Raw genomic sequence first — 21,580 nt, 5'->3', positions numbered from 1 at the left:
ATTAGCTGTTGCTGTAGGATTTACTTGAATGTTTGGGGTTGCATCCTGCTGGGAGAGCCATGGTCCGCAAAGAGTTGTGAGAGAAAGAAAAGAAACTGTGAGAGCTAATTATTGAAAAGTACTAATCAGGAGAGGGATATAAAATAATATCAAAGGCACTGGATGTACTATGGAGCACTGTCAAAACCATCAGCAATAAGTGGAGAAAATGTGGCACCACAGAGACATTGCAAAGATCAGGATGACCCCCAACGTTGATGAGAGGATGAGGAGAAAACTTATCAGGGAGGCTACCAAGAGGCCAACAGCAACACTGAAGGAGCTACAGGAATTTCTGGCAGGTACCAGTCTGGGCTATGGGGTAGGGTGGCAAGACACTCTTTCTTACAAAAGGGAGCTTCCAAGCCTGTCTAAATTATGCCAAAAGATTCATTCAGTCAGTCCAAACCATGTGGGAAAATGTGCTATGGTCTGACAAGACAAAGGTTGAATTTTTCGGCCTAAATTGTAAAAGATATGTTTGGAGCCAATAAAGCTCATCACCCAAGGAACACTATACCAACTTTGAAGCATGGTGGTGGTAGCATCATGCTTTGGGGCTGCTTCTCTTCAGCTGGGTCAGGGGTTCTTGTCAAGATAGATGGGATAATGAATAGCTCCAAATATCAAGATATTTTGGCACAAAACCTGCTGGCCTCTGTCAGAAAGCTGAAAATGAAGAGGAATTTCACATTCCAACATGACAATGACCCAAAGCACAAATCCAAGTTAACCAAGGCATGGCTTCAGAAAAGGAAAATCATAGTCTTGGAATGGCCCAGTCAGAGCCCAGACCTCAAGCCCATCGAAACCTGTGGAATGACCTAAAGAGAGCTGTACACAGGAGATCCCCTCGCAATTTGAAGGAAGCTGAACTTTTTTGCAAAGAAGAGTGGGAAAAAATTCCAAAGTCTAGATGTGCAAAGACTTTTTCCATCACATTACCGATGGAAAAAGTCTGATATTTACTTTATTTATTGTTATTTCTGTCTTTACATTTCAAAAACCTGCAATTTCAGAAGGGTTTGTAGACTTTTTATATCCACTGTATACAAGCAGGTTGTGTAATGTTATGTCCAATGTTATGGCATGAAGTTGCAAGGAAGGCCAGAATGTAGCCAAATATTGGTGAAATTTGATTCCCCTAAGGCTTTGCACAAACTTTGCACAAACATTCACAGCAATGTCTCAGGAGTTATTTGCTGGATTAGCCTTTCTTGTATAAATGAATAGCCTTCAGGTGGCCTTTGCACGATAGACGGAACTCTCCACCAAAATGAAATCTTCCTGAGAAACTGTTCTCCAGGACAGCAATTAGAGATTGCCATGCACACAGATGAACAGCAGAGGGTACTCTTACAGCAAAACAACAACAGCATGCAAAAGCAGAAACATATAACAAGCTTGTACCTGTGTAACCGGCTCAATTTTTACTCTGCGATGTATTTTAAAGACGGAGACCCACGACGACGTAGCTGCATTCGTATTTATTGTCAGTCATCTGCATAAGAGTGCATGTAACAGAAAAGAAGATGATCCACGACATGGAATGAACGTTTCCACCTCGTTCATCAGAGCGTACAGTAAAAAGGGGGGCCCCGTACAGCGCAACGAGGGGGCAGCGCAGGTGGCTAACACATACACCCACGTGGACCAGATACATAATAATGATACGTATAGCCTAGTGGTTAAACAAAACTATGTGATCGCCATATCTTTACACTTTCCAAAATAAAATATACAGAAACACAATGTTTGTAAAAGTAAAGAAAATCAATGCATACCTGCATAAGAGTGCATGTAACAGAAAAGAAGATGATCCACGACGTGGAATGAATGTTTCCACCTGTCAATAAACCATCGCAGCAATCACTCTCAATAGCCCCGACGACACAACCATCAAACACTCGATTCGGTAATATATTTTTTTTATAATGGAACATCCATGTTACCAAACTCATGTTTGACTTTGACAAGCCAGGAAAACTTAAGCAAGCTAGCTGATCGACAGCCTGCAGCTTGCAGTTAGGTTGTCAATCATTTAGCTTGTCATGTCGGTATACGATCGAATGTATTAAAAATAATAAGTAAAAAGCGAAATTTGCACTCAATACACAGATAATAAAACCATACAGAACCTATGTGAGACAGGGGATTATACATGTTGATTGTGGATGGATATTATTAACTTTTATAAAGAAGTTGTACATGGAGCACATGTCACACTGACCTTGATCTTCAGAGCATACAGTAAAAGGGGAGAAATATGGATGCCACACCCCCTTTTTAAGTGACCTTCCATGAATCACTAAAATCCCAAAATGCCTCAACACAGGAAGAACACCGAAACAATTCAACAAAATAAAAGCAGATAGGCGACCACAAAGAAATGAATAACTAAAAAAATAGCTAATCCCAGCAACATGGATATGAAATACTAGTGAAATAATAATGTCAATATTAATCCTGCTACACTTGCACTGACGTTTTTACATAATGTCTTCTTGATTCAGTGCAAAGTCACTTTGTCATTTACTTTGTCATTTACTCTGATAAATGTGTTTTGCAAATAAAGGGATTTTATTTCTATTTTGTTAATTAAATGATGATCATCATATTAACATCATGCCAAATTAGCAAACAAAACTGTGAAGTTGAATTCAGGTCTAATGCTTGCCTGGGAATCCTGTAGGAAACTGGATATCCAGAAACTGAATTCAGACCTAATGTGACAAGTGGACTGATGATACTGTACACATTCTAGAAATATACATTTTCAAAAAAATAAGGCCTAAATATTGGATCAAGTTAAATATTCATACAACTGTATAAATATTTTTATATTGCAGTACACTCACACATGAAGTACAGCTGTATAACCAGGATGGTACAAATGGGACAGAGATGAAGCAAAGTTATCTACATAACATGCACTGATCGTATAATAACTGATTCAAATTGCTTTGTAGTATTTCTTAGCTCACTGCATGCCTTCTTTATCTGATGAAACATTTCCCTACTCTCCCTTGACAAATGCAAGAGGAAAATAAATTATTTAATGTATCTATCAATGCACCCCCTCGGCAGATATAATAATATTTGACTACCCATTTTATACGTGTTGTGACAGTGCTGCTGGAAGCATCACACATAAAAGAAATGGATGGAGACAAGGCAAAGCTACTAGCAACAGCTGAAAATGACTCCTGCTCTTCAGCCATACTCCTGCGTTTAATGCACCTCTGACTAGACAGGTGGGGCTTGTTAGCCAATGGCTGGTCACAAGACTCAGATACATTTGATGATAGATACATTTAATAAATTTTAATACAACAGATATATTTAAGCAACCATAATAACAAAAAGGATTTTAGCTCTATGAAGCAGTCCATTTCATGGATAGGCACTGTTTAACACAGGTGAAGGATCCTCATTCACATGGGTAATAGCTATCATATAGATGTTTTACATTTCATATGCTTAAAATATGTCTGACAAATGGGATATTACAGATGTATGCACCCACACTGTAATATTCCTAAATTTATTAACAGCACAAACCCCATGGGCTGTTAATAAAATATTCACTTTTACTAGGGGAATTAAGTGACAGCTACAATTTATAATACTTCTATAGTTTATCAGAGTCAACACTGCTTCCTTCTTTAGACACAAAAAATATACCTTCATGTAACTTTCATTTTATGTATATGCATTTCATTAATGAAAAAACCATTATTAAGCAACTTATTCACTTGAAACCTTTTCTAAACAACACAAGGCGCTAGTTGTCAGTGAATTAGCTAGCTAATTGCAGTCACAGAGTCAAAGTACATGCACTGAAGCCATCTTAGCTAGCTTCAGGCCTCTGTCATATGCATATACTGTATATACACAGATAACAAGCAAGGTCTTCTTTGTTAACTGGCAGCAAACTGTAAAGCTAAAGGTTCTTTGAATACTGATACATTTTTTCAAGGCACCACATCAGGCTTCTCCTATCTGAATCAGTTCCCCCTAAATTTCATGGTAGAGTTAGGGTTAGGTAACCCCTTTAAAGACAGTAGAAAGAATGATGTAACTCACATGGGAGAGTGACAGGAACCAACTTTGATGTAACAGTAACAGAACAAAGCTGCAAAGAGAAGTATTATGTACAGCTATATTTTCAGTGATTCTTGCACCAATTCAATGGTTTCCAGGTAATTCAGGGAAACAAGGTAATGGGAGAATAACTTCGAGAGTTAAACACTGTTTGAATTCAAGCTGTTTTGACATACAGTGAGCACTACAAGATTTAAATGACAAAGTAGATGCTGATGAAAGGACACATGTGGTTATATTAAGTTATCCATACCCTACAAGAAAAATATCCAAGACACTCTAATGAAAAAATTTGAGTTGGATACTAAAACGGAAGGGAAGTGTTCTAAAAGAGGCAATAGCACTGTTTTAGCAAGGACAAAATTTAATTTCCACTCCACATTTAAATGCATCTGGGATGGCAATGTTTCCATGCTCTTTATGGATTGGATGTCATATTTTACAAAACATTGACCTGCATTACTTCTTCACAACGGCACTGTGAAAGACAGTGCCGTATTAGTTGCCCTATAGGCTGTAATTGTACAAATCTAATAGTACTGTATCCTCAAACAGACCTTGCTCTCAGCTGAGAACTGTCTCATTGTGGAACTGTACACATCCTGTCCCCGTACTGTCGCTATACTTGCTGTATGCACTTCTGTAAGTCGCTTTGGATAAAAGCGTCTGCTAAATAAATAAATGTAAATGTAAATGTAAAGACATCACTGTGTGAACGGGTTTTATGCATCTGCAGCTTGCAAACAGTGCCCTCTGCTGACTAAACAAACAAAGGCTGCCTTGTCTTGGATCAGCTGACTGCCAAACCTGCCTACTCCTAACTGGGCACTGGTGTTCATCACACGTGTAGAGAGTTAACCAATCTTACTTACTCTTTTCTGTGGGTTTGCTCTTTGTAGATATTTATTTATAATAGAAAGCTATCTGTTTATAACCACGCCCCCTCCCAGCCCCACCAAAAAATGTTATTTAATGATCATTTGTATGTCATGGACTCAATTCAATGTGCTATACAATAATGTCCTACTATTTTGCAATATATATTATGCCTGTGTTACAATATGAGTTGATCTGACATATGGAACTAAAGTCATTTGCAAGTTGTTGATCTTGTTTTTATTTTCAGATTAAAAACATACATTCTGTCTGTCACAGATCAAGCTTTAAAAAAGGTTGAAGTGAAGCATTTCTTACAGTCCCTTTGAGGGTGACAGATAATGGACTTTGCAAGGATATAAAAATGTAAATGAGAACTGCAAAGGGAAATGCCTTCCTTTCAGCTTCTCCGGATCCTCGCTCCCACCACCTCTTTATAAGCAAACCCCCCATCCCTCCCCCACTGAACTCTGTCTCCAGCCATTAATTCTGGGTCCAAATGTTAGACCAAATGGGAATGTCTTACTTTTGTCTAAGCAAGGGCATATATTTTCTCGGTAACAGTTCCCAGGGCTTTTCTCATCTTCTCTGTCCACACTTTAAAGTTTTTTTTTATAACTGGGCGGGGGCAGGGGAGCCCACTCACTCTGTTATGTGCGTTTCCCCTGTCTTTAATGCTCCAACCCCCACTGCTCGTACTCTGTTGCTTGGCTCAGAGACGCGAATGTTGTGTGCAGAGTAAGAACAAGTGGGTGCAGAGGCAAGGGGTCTGAGGGTATGAGAGCCCTCCATAGAATTTCAAGGGCCTCGATGGGCATTGTGCTGTGTAGCCATTTACATTTCATGAGTGTGCATGCACAAGCTTAACCAGAGAACAAAAATTTAAACTTTCATTAGAGGGGAGAACTGAGAATTCAACTCATTCCCTCCCCCCGCCACCTCCGATACACACACTACACACATGCACCCTCCCTCACCCCCACACAAGTCTCACTGAACTTCAAGTCCTATGCTAATTTAGAACCATTTTATTATAAATGCAGGAGCATGCTGCTTGTTTACATGTGTCATTGTCTAAGAACATGTGGACTCTGCAAGATTCTGAGATCTGCTCAGTTTGATATGTTCACAGCAACACACTGCAAGTGCTATTTTGTGATGTTTTTAGCTGTTCTGGATTCCATTACCCTTTTAAAAGCTGTTCTGAGCAGGTTCAGTATACCTGACCTGGTTAAAGGGTCTCAGGTATGTGTTGCGTCACCTGCCATTTCATTGCTATCTACCAATATTTTAATGGTTAGGCTCTGGTTCCTCCATGGCTCATTAATGACTACCTGATATGACATTAAAAATGTTCTTTGTAAATAAATAAAATGAACCAATCAAACTTTACACTCTGAACCCATAATATCTTTAATTGGAAAAAGCACTGAAGGCCTGAAACATGAAACTAGCAGCACATATATGTACACACGGACACACAAAAAGGCACAAATACAAACACACAAACATGCATGCGCGCGTGCGCACACACACACACACACACAGTGCTCCCTCACTGTGAAGCTATGAGCATAGGGACCAGCCTTGGCAGAGTCCAGTGCTCAGGAGCGGTGCTGTGCGTATCCAGGGACGTGCCCTGAGTGGGCAAATCATGCTAATTGTCTGGGAGAGAAACTCAGCGCTAGACCCAAGATGAAGGCAGAGAGGGAGGCTTCCTCGAAAGCGTCGCCCTTTCCTGCAGTTTTGCTCAACTTGTGTCTTCTCATTTTTTCCCAGTCAGGTAGGAAAAAAGCTGTCAAATTCTTCTTTTTCAACATTTTATCTAATTTCACATGGCAAACACAGAGAGCAAGCAGAATGGCATATACACTGTTGGGTAGGACAAAAAGGAGTGAGAGAGAGAGAGAGAGAGAGACAGCGAGAGAGTGTGTGTGTGTGTGTGTGTGTGTGAGACTTTTTTGTCTTTGTTTTTATTCATGTGGTCACAATTCAGGCTGAGAAACTTTAACTACATTACAGTGTGGGTTTTTCATTGCTGAAACTTTGTTTTGAAGGATATTTTCTCCACTGAATGCAACTGCTTCATATTTATGTTCTAGTAGTTCTATCTTCTATGTGCTGGGCAGTGCCTCATCCACTTAGATGAGTAGAAGTCTTGAGCAAACTCTTAAGTAAAAGTAATGACATCATAAATTTATATGAATGTGAGCATGGGAGAAAAAACAAATCAAGATATTGTAACAGTAACAAGCACCATATGATCCTGCTAACGCCTACAGAGAAAATATTTTCACCATTATAGTTTTTGACCACAGAAATCTCATTTGCAGCCATATAATTTATTTGCAAAATATGTGACTGCAAATTGCTAAGTCTACTGCAAATCTTGCAAAAGTATTTTTGTTCTTATTAAATTTCACATTTCTGCAGACGATTTGAAGAATATCTTCAAAAACACAAAAAGGAAAATACAGTGAGATTGTCCGACCAAATGTGTCACTTGTAGCATAGTCACTAATCTTTAAAAGTTTATGAAGTTACCTTGAAAATGAACTCATCAAATGAATCCAGCTAAATGTTCTTACTGTCGATATGAAACCTTCAAACCTTTAGTCAAATGAGGCTATGATTTTTGAGGAGTGTGGAAAATATATCCAGTTGTTTTGTTTTACCATAGAATGAAAAAAATTCATGGAATGAAAATTTTATTTAGTGACACATTGGTTGGAGAACCTGAAGTACCTATTCTGTAGGTTCACATGCTGAATAAATTGACCAGTTAAAATGCACTCTATGTACGCTGCCCCCTGGACCTAAGTTAACGCACATGTTGATATAACACAGTATGGAATCCAACATGGTGGGCACATGCTGTATGTGTAACAATGTAGGCTGATCAAAGCTAGCTAGCAATGTGAGTGCAACGAGGAAATTTCTACACAGGAGATAAAAGGTCAAGTCTGTTTTTTTTTTTTTTTTTTTTAAAGAATGAAACTATTGTTTCTCATTGTCATTATCGTTCTCATTGTCATTTCCTATAGAGGAAAGCTCAAGCCTAATATGGACTACTCGTAGGGACAAACTGTCCCAGTGCTATTTTGGAGCCATTTTGAATAAAGCTTATATGTGGTAAACTGCTAGTCCAAAAGTCAAAAAAATCCTACAACTGACAACCAAATATATATGGCATGACATAACAAGCACTGTAAAGGGATGGTTCAGCCTAACCTCTTAAAAGTTTGGGTTTACCACTCACGCACATGGATTGAATTCTCTTCTAAGTTTCCTGGAAAACGGCTGCCAACCTGCAATCTAAATTGCAGTAACACTCGAAAATCTCAATGTACTCCTGGGAATCCTGGGAAAAGCAGTGATCACGTGGACAATGCAAGAATATCATCCTGCTTTCAAAACTGTGTGCGCAAGAGTTGTTTTTTGGGTCAGAGGAGAAATGACCCCAGGAAGGCGGGGCAGGAACAGCAGCATTCAGCCTAACTTCCCGATTGCCGAGTTGGCCAGAATCATCCATTAATGCATGCAGAGTGATGACGTAATACTACTCCTAGAGGATCACATGGGTGGGCCTGGCCGAGAGGAGGTGGGGCGGGATTTGTGGGGTTTCGCTGTCTGATCCTCAGGTTGCGGGAGGGGGTGAAATGAGCTCGCTGTAGGTGGTAGCAGCATCTCTACTCTGAGTTGGAGGCATGGATGGCAGCTGCATCATTGTCATGTCACTGTGTCTGGAGCTGTCATCAGCAGAATCATTAGAGCCCCTGTGTTTCTGGCTCTCCAGTGACAAAGGCAACGCTTCTCTGAGTGGCTTTTTTCACAGGCTGCCAGAGAGGAAATCGCCCAAACAATCCCAGCCTTTGTGCACCCACCCTGGCAAAGCCCTCTGTCACAAGAAAAAAAAACATGTTACCATAGTGACTGAGCGATGCCTTGCATGCTCTCTAGGGTGACCATGGCCCTGGCAGAGGTGGGTGGATGCCAGCTGACCAATACTCTGCTTAGGACAACCAATGGCCTTCACTGTCAGCAGAAGGGGTAAAGGGAGCTTTCCTAAGAAACACACACACTTCCCCATCTAATTTCTTTAACTTTGCTAACGAAGAAGTACCTTTGATTGTTCATTCAGGAGCATCAGTGGCTATTGCTGTTGGACATTCATGTGACTGATATAATGCCTGCATTGTGGGATGTTTTCCAGACAGTATTGTCTCCTTTTGGATTGCTCATTGGTGTAAATGAGCTGGACTCTGTGCCCATGGGTGCAATGGGTAGCCATAAATAGGTAGATAAGTGGAGGACATAGTGACCACAAAAATCTACACTATTACTCCAGATATCACTTTTCTAATCAATTAGTACAATATTTAAATAGCTGCACTCAGGTCTCTGCTTTCTCTGTTTAAAGACTAAAATACTGTTAGTTACCAAGAAGTGATTTAAGTGCTTATTTTGCTAGATTTTTCAACAGGAAAATCTTATAAAGCAATCAATACATTAATGTAGTACATAAAAACCAGGTCAGGTTGTAAGCCAGGCCTACAAGAAGAAAAAAATACTACAGCAAAACCAGCACTTCAAAAAAATATGAAACAATATAAACATATACTGTAATGTGAGTAAATTACATACATTACATCAGTGTATCAAAAATCAATGTAAATTACTACAACCATTAAAGCCGAAAGATAAAATAACATACCATAAATATGCTGCCACTTCTGGGTAGTTAATATGAACACCCTTGTAATCCCTTTGAACAACCATGTAATGATCACTAGTAGTGAAAAGAGTGTTATTGATAGCCTCATACACAGATGAAGTTATCATAGCATAGTTAGCATAGCAAGTTAGAATTACTGAAAGAAGGCCACAGTAACTTTTTCCCAGGAAAACTAAGCCATGCTCACCTGGCCACCATTTCTGTGTGACGAACAAATATGATTCAAATCAATTCAGTCAGCCCATAATTGAACCTGCCAGTGAGATATTGTCCTTATATACCATTAATTTAAAAAGCATATAGGATTTACTTACAAAGTGTTGTTGAAAAGAAGCAAAAAACCTGTCGTATTATAAATATTATAATATTTTAAATATTGCCCTTTCCCACATGTGTAACTCCCCGAGTTACTTTCCACCAGTGTTGTTAACTTACTTTAACTGCTGTCTCTAGAAGTTGACACACTGCAACACAGCAACCCCACATAAAGATCACCTTAACATCTGCATGTTTTTTTTTCATTGGTAGTCTTGGGCATAGGCGATGGGGGGAGGGAAGTTGCGGGGGGGGGATTTCTGACTCATCTTAACATGGCAAAGGTTTGCACCATGTTTGTACAAAACACATCAGATGAGACTGAGAGGCGGTGATTTCAATTAATTATTCACTTACATGTATATTCACAATCGTACTGTGCATAGTGTTAGGGTAAAATGGTCTCCATGTCAGCTGTTATTGTTGTGTGGTGCTCAATTAGAAAGCCTTGAAGTAATTCCTTTCATATAATGCAAATATTTAATTACAAAATAGCTTAATTTCTTTAAAATAATTACAAACATTAGTTATTAGTTATTTTGTAACTTTTGGCAAAGGCAGTACATTGGTAACTATTTGTTGGGTTACCCACATTCACTGACATCTTTATAGATTTGATTATATTGCCTTAATATTCTTGAATGCAGAATTTATGTCCATAGCATGTAAAAGGAGGTGTGTAAAAAGTGTGGCTCACAGGCCAATTCTGGCAGTCCCAGATATTACATGGAACCCATCATGTGAAGTAACTCACACTGAAAGAAAAGAAGTAAGAAAGAAGTATAGTACTGTAATACCAACACTAAATATACTACTGAACATGTTTTCCTCACAGACTTTCACCTTGGGCATGTTTCAGTGCTTACTTTCCTTGTTGAACAGAATTATTTGTTAGTCAAGATTCATGTCCTTTCACCACTGGCCAGTGAAACTGGTGTGGTCTGAAGAGCAGATAGGTGTGGTGGTGGTAATAATCCATTAAAGCCTGATACCGGATGCCCAAAAAAACACATCATCCTCACAGGCTCCCCCCAAGGTTGTATGTCGTCACATACAATTGTTGGAGTGCAGTTGATATATTTCTGAGCAAAATAGTCAATACTGCAAAGAGTTTAAGAAGCATGTCGGAAAAATATTTACAGAGAAGGAACCCTTCCTACAGCAGATATGCTTTCAAAAGGAAAGCCCCTACCAAAATTAGAAGCATTTTCCTCAGGGAAACACTTCTGGACCCTGATCACTAGGAATAATAAGACAAAAAAACATTAAACATATTTTAGTGAACTGTACACAGTCACACCCTTTTCTCATCTCATACATAGCCGTGTGTTGCATTTGTGTTACATTGCATGTTTGTGTGTATGATCCTGTAAGAATGCAAAATAGCACCGAAACTCACAAATGATTCTGAAGATCAGACTGTGGGACTGGGAATGATGATGAAAGCATTATAAGAAATAGGAATATACTGGTCTGTTAATGTTTTATAAATGTTATGTCTTGTTTGGTGGAATAAAATTGGTTTACTGTACTCTTCCATTATCATCTTATTCCTTTACAGCAGAAGTCTTCATCATTTTGGAGAAAGAGGGTTAAGTTCCTGAAGTCACATGGGACAATGTACCACAAAGGAAACTTTGCCATTCATAAAACATAATTATGTCCAAAGCCATACATTTTTCCTACCTGTACCTTTCTGATAATGACTGATATGAATTCTTTGTTATCCCCATAGGGCAAATTTTCTCACACCACACAAACAGACAGTGCTAGCATATATAAATTACAGTAATATAATATGTGTCTGTGCTCCTTTTCTCTTAAGGGTGTGATTTTCACACTACAATCAGTGGTCCCTGTCACACACACCTGAGAGAATTTGTTTCTGTCAATCCATATTTCTATCTGTCTATCCGTGTTGAAGTGAAGTAGTAACTAAGGATTTACAGCTAAATCCAAAAGGGCAGTATCCTGTTACAGTTGTGATGTTGATTTGTGGTGGTGGGAATAATGAAGGTTCACAAACCGTAAAATGGGGGAAACACTACCTATTATTACCTACTATTAACTTACTGATTTGATCCAATCATAGTATTTTGCTGTCAATAGCTAACTTTTTAATTGGTTTGTGTGAGTCAGTGATTGACAACTCATTATGGGATTTCATGAAACTGATTTGCCCATGTGTTGCCTTGGTGGTCTCGTTCGCAGGTGGGGTTCAGGCGGTAAATATCACCAGCCAAGCCTCTCTGATCAGGGGTACCCTGGGAGGGGAGGCCCTGCTCTCGGTGCGCTACACCAGCACCAGCACCGACCAGCCTGTCATCAAGTGGCAGCTGAAGCGTGATAAGCCTGTCACGGTGGTCCAGTCCATCGGCACCGAGATCATTGGGAACCTGCGGCCCGAGTACCGCGACCGCATCCTGATCTTTGAGAATGGTACCCTGCTGCTCCACAACCTGAAGCTCTCTGACGAGGGTGCATATGAGGTGGAGATCTCCATCACCGATGACACCTTCACTGGGGAGGGAAGTGTTAACCTCACCGTGGACGGTACGCTATGGCTAATTCAGCAGCCGAGGATGGGTCTCCTGTACTGCCTTGCCCAAACAAAAACTCTATCCTACCTACCTGTTCATCTACTTATCCATCCATCTGTTTGTGTGACAGATGCCTTTATCCAAGGTGACATCAGGAGGACACAAACACAAGATACAAATGAAATATCCTAAAACTACACAGTACATGGGTGGATAGTAAGCCATATTGTGCATTTCAGAAAAATGTAAAACTGCGTTGCCAATGCAATTCATAGTCTCCATCCTTTTTTTCTACTTATCTATGTAATGTAAAAAGTACGTCTAGCATTATTACAACTCTTTCAAGGAAGACATGCCGCTCTAAAGATTGTAATGTGTATGTGTGTCTCAGCTTCTTCCTACCTGTTTCAACAGAACCAGTGTCGAGACCCTATGTCCACATGGTGGCCTCCACTGTGCTGGAGCTGAGCGAACACTTCACTCTCAACTGCTCCCATGAGAATGGGACCAAATCCATCTACAGCTGGCTGAAGGGGGGGAAGCCACTGACCAATGACTCACGCCTGCAGCTGTCACCTGATCAAAAGATTCTGACCATCACACGAGTGCTGATGTCTGATGATGATGTGTACAGCTGCACAGTGGAGAACCCAATCAGCAGCATGAGAAGCCCACCCATCAAACTCACCGTCTACAGTAGGTGGAGTCACTCTGGCCTTCCTCCATTTTCAGGAAAAAAACATCCAATCTGAGAGGAAAATTTCTGGTCTTAGTGTCTCTGATTGGTGTTTCCACACAAGTGCTCTGCTTCATGGTAGGTGAAGCATAAAGTAGATGGTCTATTCTTTATAGATTACATTACTGACATCCCCACCTCCAAAACCTGTTCAGCACATGATTGGTTGCATGGTTTCAATATAAGTCCTATTCCTTCCACCCATTGCTTAATACAAGGTGGTATTTGGTGGCATTTTCTAATTCAAACCCATTACTTTTTAGCTCAATATATGGTAAAGTGTTAGTGTGAAAGTGCCAAGAGTCCTATTGCTTTTACAATTTCTTTCCCTAACTCTTTTGAACTTAGAACACCAGGTGAATTAATTGCCCATATAAACAATTAAAAGCTGAGACAGTGGCATCATTTATAAGGACATTTTACTACACTCTCCACTAACTGTTTAATGTAAAAGTAATGGTGATTGAAACGTGCCATCCATGCGAATATTCAAGTGACCGAACACACATTCAAAGGGCCCCTATATGCTTTCTGAATTTGGATTTAGTCCAAAAAACATCAACAAACTTGATCAATAAGATCATTTTGTTATACAGTTTAGGTAATGAAAGCTTTTAAAACTGGCACTGGGACAGTAGCTGTAGATAAGACAAATTTAGTGAGATAACAGGGGGGGCCAGGGACTGCAGCCAAATGTATGACTGAGCAGGGCAGCCAAACCGAAGAAGAGAACAGCCACAAAACAACCTGGACAGTGAAAAGCAAATTTGAGTCTGATACATTTTTAAATTGCTTTACTTTGTGCACATAAAGAATGACCTCTTCTTGTGGACCCCTTTGTGAGGGCTGAGCTGACAGAGAGAGAGGGCAAAGCTAAGCACAGAGCCTTAGAGAGGAGTACAGTACGTAACCTTCCTCCTGCTCCTCTGCAAAACACACTCCATTGCCTCCACAATGGAGACAAAGTCTGCATTGTCCACAGGGCCCACAGTGGAACAGAGAGAGGCTTTCACTTGCTTTCAGACTACAGATCTGAGCTGCAATTAAAAAGCCTCAAATTCTTATCCTCTCTTATGACCATGACGATGATTAAAATAGTAGCAGCAATTATTATTGTTGTTATTTTCATCATTATTATTATTATCATTAGGGACAGGGAAAATATATTTTTTAAGCAGACTGTGATTTATTTTTTATGGTTTAAATCACTGTCATGTTGCATTTTTATTTTGTTTTAATTTGATACAGTCATATTCTGTTGTCTTACTTCAGGGTGATTACCGATAAATCAAATGTAGCTCATTGCAGATTCTCAGTGTTGCCCAGACCATTTGTATACTGCATTCACTGAGAGTCCTACTATAGCTGGCAGCTGGTCCATATTTGCCCAAAGAATAACAAATGTCTTCTGAGTCTTCAAAAAGCCAGCACCTAGCTGCTACACATAATTGAGTGAGGATACTCCCTGCAGTGTCTGAGATGTTTGTGAATAGCTGCAGATAAAAGACAAGGCGGAGAGCTCGGCCTTCCCTCAGCAAACAGTGGATGGGTAGATCACGAAGGGACCCTGTATGTCCTTATACACACACACCATTTCCCTCCACAGAAAGTGCCCCCATTCAGCCCTGTTTGATTTGGCAGTCACTGCAACGATTCGGGTTCGTTCACCAAGACCGCATTGTGTGACTTTTTTTTTAATATTGAGTTGTTTGTGTGGACTTGGTAACAGTCACCCAAAGTTTCGGGGTAATTTTAGGACTTGTCATGGAGAGCTATGTGTCCTTTGTGATACAGTGTAAAAGAGTTAGAGGGGATTCATCTTTGCATTTAACGTAAGAGGCTACAAGGCTGTTCTTTGAATAAAAATATACTACTTCACTTATTTTTCATTTGTCTTCTGGTTCTGAAGGGATCTTGTAATCCTTTTTAAGTGTCCTTGTAAAAGACAAATTAAGCTCAGAGAAAGACTATGATTGGAGACTAAAAGGCAGACTCCAGGTGAAGGCAACTTGCAGTGGTGCTTTATTAAGGTTTTGTGCACATCTGCACCAAAACTCTTCCTTGTATTTCATGATCATTAAGTGCCTTTGAAGAATGGTGTTTGTCCACTTTTCTGTGCATTGACAGTATGACTAACAACAACCTGTCTGTCCACAGGGCGGAGCTCTCTTTATATCATCCTCACCACTGGGGGCATCTTCCTCCTCATCACCTTGGTAACAGTCTGTGCCTGCTGGAAACCCTCCAAAAAGTGAGAGCTCCTTTTGTCTGGTCTCCCTTTCCATCTCAGTGAATTTTCTTTCAGAGGTGCAGGCTAGGAGCACAGCAGGCTGGCCACTGCTAGGTAAGGGAGGGTGAGGCTTCAACTGCAGAATAGGGGGAACAGCAGGTATCAGGAGCCACAAACACCAACATTGGCCCCCGCTACCCAACACAGGTTCTACCAATAGATCCGCCCGCCACAGACGACCAGGACACCAGGAGTACAAGTACTTTATTATATAAAAACAATTCATACAGGGACAGCTCACACTCCGCTGACTTCCCCTCCTACCACACGCCAAGGAGGAGTAGGTCTTCACACATACACGCACACTTATACAGAAAAAGAAAAAAAAAGGGCAGGGCACAACTCAGCCCGCACCTCAATGCCGGGCCTTGCTTGCACCCCAAAATACCCCCCCCCCCCCCAAAAAAAAGGGACAGAGTGCTGCTGTTGTTCCTGCTTTCTGACGCTGATGTTTGCTGCTTGTCCTCCTCACGCAGCTCCAGAGCAGGAACTCTGGCCGCGCTGGGGGAGGGGGGGGGGCGGACACAGCGGCACAAATCACCCTCTACTAGACTGGGCAAACTGGAAAAAAGGGCACACACGCACACGCACACACACTGGCAACACCGTCCCTTACTGCACAAGGGTACCGCCCCGATTCGCCTCCTGCCCAGCCTGGGGCACTGTTCCTCCACCGCTCTCCAGCTTCGCTTCCCCTCTCCTTCCCCAGCCGGCTTCCATTGCCTTGCCTGCCCCGGGCGTCACTCCAGGAAGCAGTCCGGGTCTGCAGTGCTCCGCCGTCACTCACTCCTCACTCTTACTGCAATTAAAAAAGAAATCCCCTCCCGGGATTTCCCACCCCCAAACTTAACCCAAAAAGAAACAAACCGAAACGAAACTCAATAACCAATATTCACAAAAGAAAAAGAAACCTGGCCGAAAAAGACAAACAAAAGCAAAAGTAACCAAAAAACAACAAAAAAATAACCACAAAAACTATTTCCCCAGTAAAACCGTGGGCAGAGCTTTCCCTTTCCAAGCTGTCCGTTCCCCCCGACTTTATTAGAGATGTATTTAATGAATTCATGACAATCATTGATAGTCACCTGTCGGTCTCACTCTGTTCTATCTGAAAGTCATAAAGATTACATTAGTCATTAAGATTACTTAGGCCCTCAGTTACTATGGGATTACAGAAACCACCATGAATTAAAGAAATGTTAGAAAATTAATCTGATCTGAATTTTGAAACATTCCTTCCCTTCCCCTCCCTCTACATATATCAATAAACATTAGGATATGATTGCTCTTGACTACCATACAAGTTTAAGAACATAATAAAAAATAGCAATTATTCAGAGCAATAAACAACAGCAACACGCTATCCTAAAATATGTCAACAAGGCAGGTAACACTATCTGTTCACACTAATCCTCAAATAGTACCGAATTTTACTTAAATATTGTAAATCAATGCATTTATTGACTACTAATTACCAAAAATCGCAGTTCTGTCTCTCTTTACGTATTCAAAATGCCCGCCAAGAACTTCCGGCTACTATCTGAAGTCTACGTGAATCGCGCTACGATCAAGCATTTTGGACTTCCGTTGACGCGACTCACATGGCTCTGGGTTCAGAACCAACGGTTTTCTAAACGGAACATTCCAGAATGCCTGGATGAGATGATGGTATCTGATTTGTCAGGACGTTCCCCCCGCATTGCTCTATTGGATATGTCGTTCGAAAACTTAACATTTTCGGAAAATATTGAAACATTTGATGAGTTCAAATATATCCTCACACCGAACAGGTTAATTCAGGAAATTCCCAGCTCCTGAAATGAATCCGAACTTGAGAAAAGACGGATAGTGTGCGAAGCCCATTGTAATTTCCCATAGGGAATTTACTTCCGACATAGTACTCTGTTGAGGAGCTCAACTATGGCAACTGTCAGTTTACCTCCTGATACAGGAAGAGGGCAAACCCAGAAAGGGTAAAGCTATTTAGTTCCATTTTGTGACTTGCTGCTTGGGGATTGACTTGGTGAATAACGTAATCAGTTATTCCTGTTTTCATTCTCTGTCAGATAAAGCACTAGTTACGAGCACAGACTAAGCGCTACAGCTAAAGAGTTTGAGACTGGGCTGTGCCGTCAGCCCACAACGGCTAGGAGTCCACAGCAGGGGAACACAATTGACTTTGTTTTTATCGGGGGTAGAGTGGGGTTGGCTAGCCAGGGGTCCTTCATCCAATTACTCAACAGCACCCTCTAGTGACTCTCCAGGCACCTGTGAGTGATTTATATGACATGGGTGGAAATACACGTCCTCAGTTTGGCATTTGCTCCACAACGGATGCACTCTTTGACTTGTAGTGTGAGAAATAACCATTGAGTGAGTTCCAGTGTATCAGAGGATTGTATTTGTTTTGCTTCAACACTCCTGCTGCAGAGGATGCTGAGGTGTTGAGTGTGTGCGTGTGCATGTGTTTTAGTTTGAGTATTCCAAAAACTAGGTTTGGAATATATTGAACATGGATTTTAGTATTTTTCCAGGCATGTTTAATACTGTCTCTGAGTCAAACATGATTAGTGGTGTGTTGAGTGCTTACAGTAATGTCTGGCTTCTAATTGGATCAGCATGGAGTTCTTACCCCCCATTACAGACCAAAAAGAACAGCCATAGAGGTGATTCCTTTGAAACTGTGTGAAGATGGTTTTCAGACTGAACAAGAATTAAATTCGAAAGAATAGCCATATTGAAATACTCAAGGTGTGTTCAAGAACAATCCGAATTATGTATCTTAACAAAGCATACCATTAGAAACTCTAGCACAGCTGAAGAAACAGGTTTACACTAATATTTGAATGCAAGAATCCTCCAAAAAACGGGAACTGTAATGGTTTGTCCCTTTGTTGTTTCAGGAAAAAAAGGCAGAGGGACAAACAGAGCACCTCAGAAAGTGCAAGTCAGAATGAGGCCAAGCATGAGGGTGAGTGGTGTACACCAACAGCTGCAACAGTTTAACCATCTCAAAGTTAACAGGTTCAAGTTCATGGAACAAAGACCCTATTTGCAGTGAAACTCTGAAATATTTGCCCCTACTAACATACAATCTCAACACGCATGTTGCTCCTATACAGAAATAAGCCTCTTTATAGATTTTAATAATTTTACATGCATTTGTTTTTACCTGTACAATATACTGTATGCGTTGTTTTTTATTTTTGAATACATTATACAATATATTAATAAAATTGCATATATAAATGGTGATAAATGCATTTGATTATACACTGCACATTTTGACACATGTTCCTTATATTTCAAATATTACATTTCAGCATGTATTGTCTTGTGGTAGTTTTTGATAAGACTCTTCATACCTCATTTTAAAGCCTACTGAAATATTCATAGAGATTGTGCTCTTATTCTTCTATAATTACAGTTGATGTTGTGCCAAAAATGAAGGGGCATGAACGGAGGAACCCAGTGGCCCTATACGTACTCAAGGAACAAGTGAGTTTGTTTTCTTTTTAACTGACATAATCATTGTTTTTGAGCTTCTGCACACATTAGCTAAGCTCTGTGTATGTTGTGATGTACAGTGGGGTTGAGACTGGAGACTGAATATTAATAGCGTGGATGCTGAAGCAGGTTGGTTTCTGTGTTGCTGCAGGACTCCCCCGAAAGGGAGAACGGGTCTCCAGGCAGCTCACGCAGCCCCTCGGAGCCAAGCAATCCCCCCAGCTATGCGAGCTCCCTGCCCCCATCCTCGCGATCCCCTGACCCCCCTGCGCGCTCTTCCCGTCGATATCCCAGAACCCCCGCCAGCTCCCCGCCTTCTCTCCATCACAAGACACATGGGCACCCTGCCGTCTCCCCCCCTCACCCCCGCAGTTCCGGTCGTATGGCCCGCCCAACAGCGGGTATACCTACAGTCCAACTACCAGAGGATCAACCTCCGTCCCCCTTAGAAAATGGTGCCCAGACGCAGACCCAGACCCAGACCCAAACCTAACCGTCTCCTGTCACCACCCTCCTCCTTGGCACTGCAGGGATACATTCTCCCTCATCTTGTTCATCAGTATGCATGTCAGTGCATAAGAAAATAGAATCACCACACTAGGCCGTTCAGACCATTTCAGCTTATCACCTTGCATGTAGTCTAAAATGAAACTATCACTGAGTCAAGTTTAATCCTGAAGGATTTCAGGTTCTCTGACTCCACTATGAATCCATGCAAAGTATTTCTCACATTAATAAATCTCTGTGTTTAAGAAATTCTTCATAGAGTCAGTGCAAAATGTATGTACTGTATGTATATATGTTTTTAAGTTCATCAGCTGCAGAACAGACTCAGATCTCAGTTCTGTAGCAGATGCTTTATGGTCTAAGAGTTAATTGGACCTGTGTCTACACCCTCTCTTTTACACCCACAACTCGGCATAATGGGAACAGTTAGGTCTTAGTGGATAATTTTCTCTTCTGACTGCTCCTGTGAATTTGGGCATGACCCAGAGAGTTACACATATGTTGACATAGAAAGGTGTTGTTTTTTTTTGCTGTATCTTGTATTAGGACGTATTAAAATTGGAAATAGAAGACACGTTTTACTTTATGTCACTCTCCATTGTATCTTTGTAAATAGATCTCAGCTACATCTTCTTTAAAAGTATTTCAGTACCTGTGGTATGAAAGTCTTTTCAAGTGCATGTTTCTGTTCTTGTAATTTTTTGTCATAAAACATGAAATATGCTGTTCAAACCTTCTCTGTTATGTAAGTTAATGCTATTTTGGCTAATGCACCTTTTCCAGGCTAACATATTGCAAAGTAATATTAATATATAGTATCAATGCACAAAAATTTGACAATTAGTGCAAAACTTTCAAATATTACCCATGCACTAGTCCATATTGCATGTCTGCATAACATTTGTATGGAATGTATGCTTATTTTATATTTCATATTTATTATATGTATACAACCCATTTTGGTCAATGTGTTTCACTTCAGTCAAGGAGTAATTTTCCTACTCACTTGGCTTGATGGTAGAGAATAAATACACAAAAAAAAATCCCAAATCAATATTATGCAAATAAGTGGATCAAGTATGCATTATTTTTGCATTACTATAATTTACACCATGAATGCTTTTACATTATGAGCCTTTATTGTCTGGACGATATGTAAAAATATACTGTATATGATCTGTACATAAATAGTATTTGTTATGGGATTTTTTGTGAGTTTATATTTTATTGTCATTGTTTTTGTCCTTTTTAATACAACTAATTTACTGTTCTGTATCTTGAGTGTGTTGATGGAAAAATGATGTAATTATCTCATTTTTTATTATTTTGATGTAAAGAGTTATTTAGAGAACAATTACAAAACATGTAAAGGTTCAAAGAAACTGAATAAAAAGGAGTAAAGTATTGTGATGACTTTAATGCTATGACTTTGATGGAAGTTGTAACACTTGATTTTGGTGCTTTCTTAACATAACAGTGTGGTTATTTACACTGAAGTAAGCCTGTTTCTATAGTAGGTCTAATGCCATCTTCAAACAAGAGAGGTGAGACAAGCTGCTATTTTGTGTGTCAGTCACACAAGTCAGTTCAGTTGCATGACTTGCCTTACAGTGTAAAGTAAACAGATAGTTGAATAAATTACAAACTTAACTCATACTTTACACACTATTTTGAAACAGTGTGCTTGCACTTCAAAACCAAAAAAAAAAAAAAATAAAAAAACCTGAATAATTATAAAGGGAAAAAGAAAACAAGTATTAATGCTTGAACACAACAATCCAGACTTGAAATTTTTCTGGCATAATATTGACCGTGCTTTATATAATAGTGTCCTTGTGTTAATATTGCATTCTTTAGTATTCTCTTTTCCCAGAGGAACAGAATGTCTGATTCATATTAGACAGTTGGGCCTTTGTTCAGTGGCTGCATTT

The 21,580-nt window shown here is 40.1% G+C and overlaps 1 protein-coding gene across 1 annotated transcript; it reads left to right on the top strand.

The window, feature by feature from the left end:
- Nucleotides 1–6,652: 6,652 nt before the first annotated feature.
- hepacamb (hepatic and glial cell adhesion molecule b) lies at nucleotides 6,653–20,266 on the top strand. Its single transcript, XM_036525270.1, has 7 exons — nucleotides 6,653–6,802; nucleotides 12,281–12,622; nucleotides 13,024–13,305; nucleotides 15,503–15,596; nucleotides 18,539–18,606; nucleotides 19,063–19,133; nucleotides 19,294–20,266. The coding sequence occupies exons 1-7, from the start codon at nucleotides 6,715–6,717 to the stop codon at nucleotides 19,633–19,635; spliced, it is 1,287 nt and encodes a 428-aa protein (XP_036381163.1). The 5' UTR covers nucleotides 6,653–6,714; the 3' UTR covers nucleotides 19,636–20,266.
- The last annotated feature ends 1,314 nt before the right edge of the window (nucleotides 20,267–21,580 follow it).

The sequence above is a fragment of the Megalops cyprinoides genome, chromosome 3 (genome assembly GCF_013368585.1).
Source record: "Megalops cyprinoides isolate fMegCyp1 chromosome 3, fMegCyp1.pri, whole genome shotgun sequence".
Classification (NCBI taxonomy): Eukaryota; Metazoa; Chordata; class Actinopteri; order Elopiformes; family Megalopidae; genus Megalops; species Megalops cyprinoides.
The sequence above is the reverse complement of the archived record's forward strand: the minus strand, read 5'-3'. Positions and strand labels throughout refer to the sequence as shown.

Coding starts and splice junctions, on each gene's coding strand:
- hepacamb (XM_036525270.1), top strand. CDS start 6,715: ATGAAGGCAGAGAGGGAGGCTTCCTCGAAAGCGTCGCCCTTTCCTGCA. Junction 13,306..15,502: donor CATCAAACTCACCGTCTACA/GTAGGTGGAGTC, acceptor GTCTGTCCACAG/GGCGGAGCTCTCTTTATATC. Junction 18,607..19,062: donor GAATGAGGCCAAGCATGAGG/GTGAGTGGTGTA, acceptor CTATAATTACAG/TTGATGTTGTGCCAAAAATG.